At 43.2% G+C, this 2,852-nt stretch overlaps 1 protein-coding gene across 1 annotated transcript in view; it reads left to right on the forward strand.

Moving 5' to 3' along the window:
- The window catches only part of LOC106534493 (uncharacterized), a gene marked incomplete at both ends in the record, with an annotated part of 32,558 nt that overhangs the window by 17,410 nt on the left and 12,296 nt on the right, over nt 1-2,852 (forward strand). Inside the window, 4 exon segments of the mRNA XM_014031147.1 lie at nt 338-542; nt 703-890; nt 1,238-1,335; nt 1,971-2,155. Of these exon segments, the coding sequence (XP_013886601.1) occupies nt 338-542; nt 703-890; nt 1,238-1,335; nt 1,971-2,155 (676 nt within the window).

Consider the following 2,852-nt stretch of genomic DNA (forward strand, 5'->3'; position numbering starts at 1 on the left):
CCCCTGGCGGGCCACACGGGAGTCACCTTTGGGCCACGTTTGGCCTACGGGCATTGTGTTTGACACGTGCTCTAGGCTATCTGAAAAAAATACACAAATTTTTTTTTTTTCACTGCTTAGATCATATTTCATTTTACTTAACTAAATCTGTGGCTTCTTAAGGCAATGTTTTTATTTTTTTAAACCATTTATTTCCTTTTAAATTCCAGTATTTTTGAAGCATTTTTGTAGAATAGTTACATTTACAGCCCAAATTTCTTTTATGTTTTCTACCAATACTACTTGTGCGACCCTCTATAAATATACAGTTTTTAAGTTTCCTCTTTGTGACCTCCAGTCCAGAGATGGTGCCCTGCTGCAGGATCTGAGTGTGGTGCTTCTTCACGCTTCACAGCATGCTGAAGCTCTGCTGAAGCAGACTGATGGAGGTTTGTTGTCCCTGTGGCTCAGAAGCCCCCTCCGTCACTCCCTGACCATCGGCCTGCCCCACCTTCTGACTGTGCTGCAACAAACATCTCTGCTGGGACAACAAGAGTTGAGGAGTGAGGAATCCAACTTTAACTCTCTGTCTCAGTAATCTGGGAAGCAGCATCTTAGTGTCGCGTGCTGATAAACACATTGGCTTGTCTGTGAAGATGGCCATATTCATGTTTTTACATAATAAATTCATGCCTGCGTTGGTTTTACACTCTCTGCCTTCAGGACCCCTGGCCACTCTGGCAGGTGTGTACCAGGATGTGACGGGTCAAAAGTTGGAGTCACTGTGGAGGAAGGCTGTTTTGGTTTGGACTGATGGGCTGGTGGATATTCTACACATTCAGCTGGATAATCCCCACCTGAGGTTGTTTTCACAGACTGGAGTCTCAGCCCTCACAGCTGCTCTGGATGTGGTGAGAAAAATAAACACTCCAGTTCTTTGCAAAACAGAGAAATGTCAACCAGACATCTCTGTTTAACATATTCTACAAATATATCTTAGATGCCTCAGTTTTTTTGTGTTTAAGTCATAGTTTTAGTGGCACGATGGTGKAGTGGATAGAGCTGTCGTCTCACAGCAAGAAGGTTGCAAGAGTATTATAAATGTATTTATATTATTGTCACAATTATTTAAAACAAATTTCATTTCCTCCTTTTTTACTCCCATTACTGGTACACATCGTCCTTGAGTTTCTATGGAATTATATCGTTACATYTAAAGATTAATGTGTCTGAATTATGTGTGTTGTCTTTCATTCAGACAGTCCAACATGCCTCTCACTGGGCTGAAAGCAAGCTGGCCTTGGTTCTGTCCYGAGTCCGGAAGCGGCTGGCCTCGGTGTACAGATTCTCCCCCAGGTGCTGCACATATCTGAGACTTACTGTAATTGCAAAAGCTTTTTACTTCATAAAAATGCTTTGGTGTGTCGGAAATAGAATATACCGCTCATTTTGTTCTAACAAAAGTTGGCAAACCTTCAGTTTTATTTTATTTTTTATTTTTTTTTGGGGGGGGGGTTGGTTGTGTGTCTTGATTTAAAAACAGCACATTAGTGACTTTGTTTCAGAGTAGGTCTTATTGACACAACAAAATAAAACTGAATTCCTCTTAGACTGTGTGTTAAACAAGCTTAAAATTAAATGGGTTAAAATAAAAGTAGATTTTTGCAGCTGGTGGGAGCGGCACTATGGTGATTGGAGATGTTGCTTCTTAACAAGAAGGTCAGAGGTTCCTGATAACTGTAAAACTGTCCCTAAGCGTGGGTGAGAGTGTGAAAAGTTGTTTGTCTCGAAGTGTCCCCGGGATGGACTGGTGACCTGTCCAGGTGTCCCCAGCCTCTCACTCAGTGGCACCTGGAGATAGGTGATAGGCTCCAGCTCCAACTCCCTGTGATCTTAAAGAGAGAAGCAGATCAAAAAAAAGAAGATGGTGGGATCTTTAGGTAAACTGAGGTCTTGAAACATGTTGTTTTAAATCCAAATGTTTCTTTCAGACATTGTGAAGTGACCGTGTCGGTGCCGCTGCCGCCTCTCGCTGTGTCGAGGGTGCCTGAGGTCGGGCTGTTGGAGGTCCTTCTGGAGGAGTGGCTCCTGAGGCCCCTGCAGGCCCTCGCCTCTGTCAGACCAAAAGCTGAACTTTATCGCTTCAAGAGGAAGATCATGGACGGTCCTTTCAGAAGTAAGTTTGGTCCAAAAATATGGAAAATAACTGGAAACCCAGGGAGGTAAGGAACAAACACAACAATGACAGAAACTAAAATCCACTGAAAATCCTGGAGTGGCAACAAAACCAAACGCCATAAAAGAATTTCAGAAATTCTATTAAAGTCTGTTGTTGTGACCGCTCTAACCACTGAGCCACAGCCACTTGTTATGAAAATATTGTGTGAATTCTTTGAGCTTTTATTTACGTATTGTCCTGGAGGATTTTTTTACATTGAATCTGTAAGGTTCTAGCCTGGCCCTTGCCTTCCTACGCAGCTCCGCTCAATTCAAGTTTCCCTTCACTGCTCCGTCTGGGACTTCTCCCATTAACAAGGATTTCGCTGGCAGATTTTTAGCCGGGCCAATCAGAGAAGAGAACGTCGATTTTCTGCGCAGTGTCAGCTTGTAGTTTATTTTACCTGGGCCGATCAGCAAACCGAAGGTGGAGCTTTGAATGACGTCGATGTTCTGCGCAGTGTCTGCTAGTTATTTTAGCAGTGGAGGAAGTGAATGAAGCCAGTCCGTGTTGATAAGGCTTCCAAATTAAATTAAATTTGTCTGACAAASCAGCAGCTCTCATTCACAGCTGTTTCGTTTGGCTCGGTACTTTTCTCCTCTCAGTAGGGTTGTTTACAACACACGCGATTTCCGGTTAGCTTCTTAGCTTACCT

The sequence above is a fragment of the Austrofundulus limnaeus genome, unplaced genomic scaffold, assembly GCF_001266775.1.
Source record: "Austrofundulus limnaeus strain Quisiro unplaced genomic scaffold, Austrofundulus_limnaeus-1.0 Scaffold1190, whole genome shotgun sequence".
Classification (NCBI taxonomy): domain Eukaryota; kingdom Metazoa; phylum Chordata; class Actinopteri; order Cyprinodontiformes; family Rivulidae; genus Austrofundulus; species Austrofundulus limnaeus.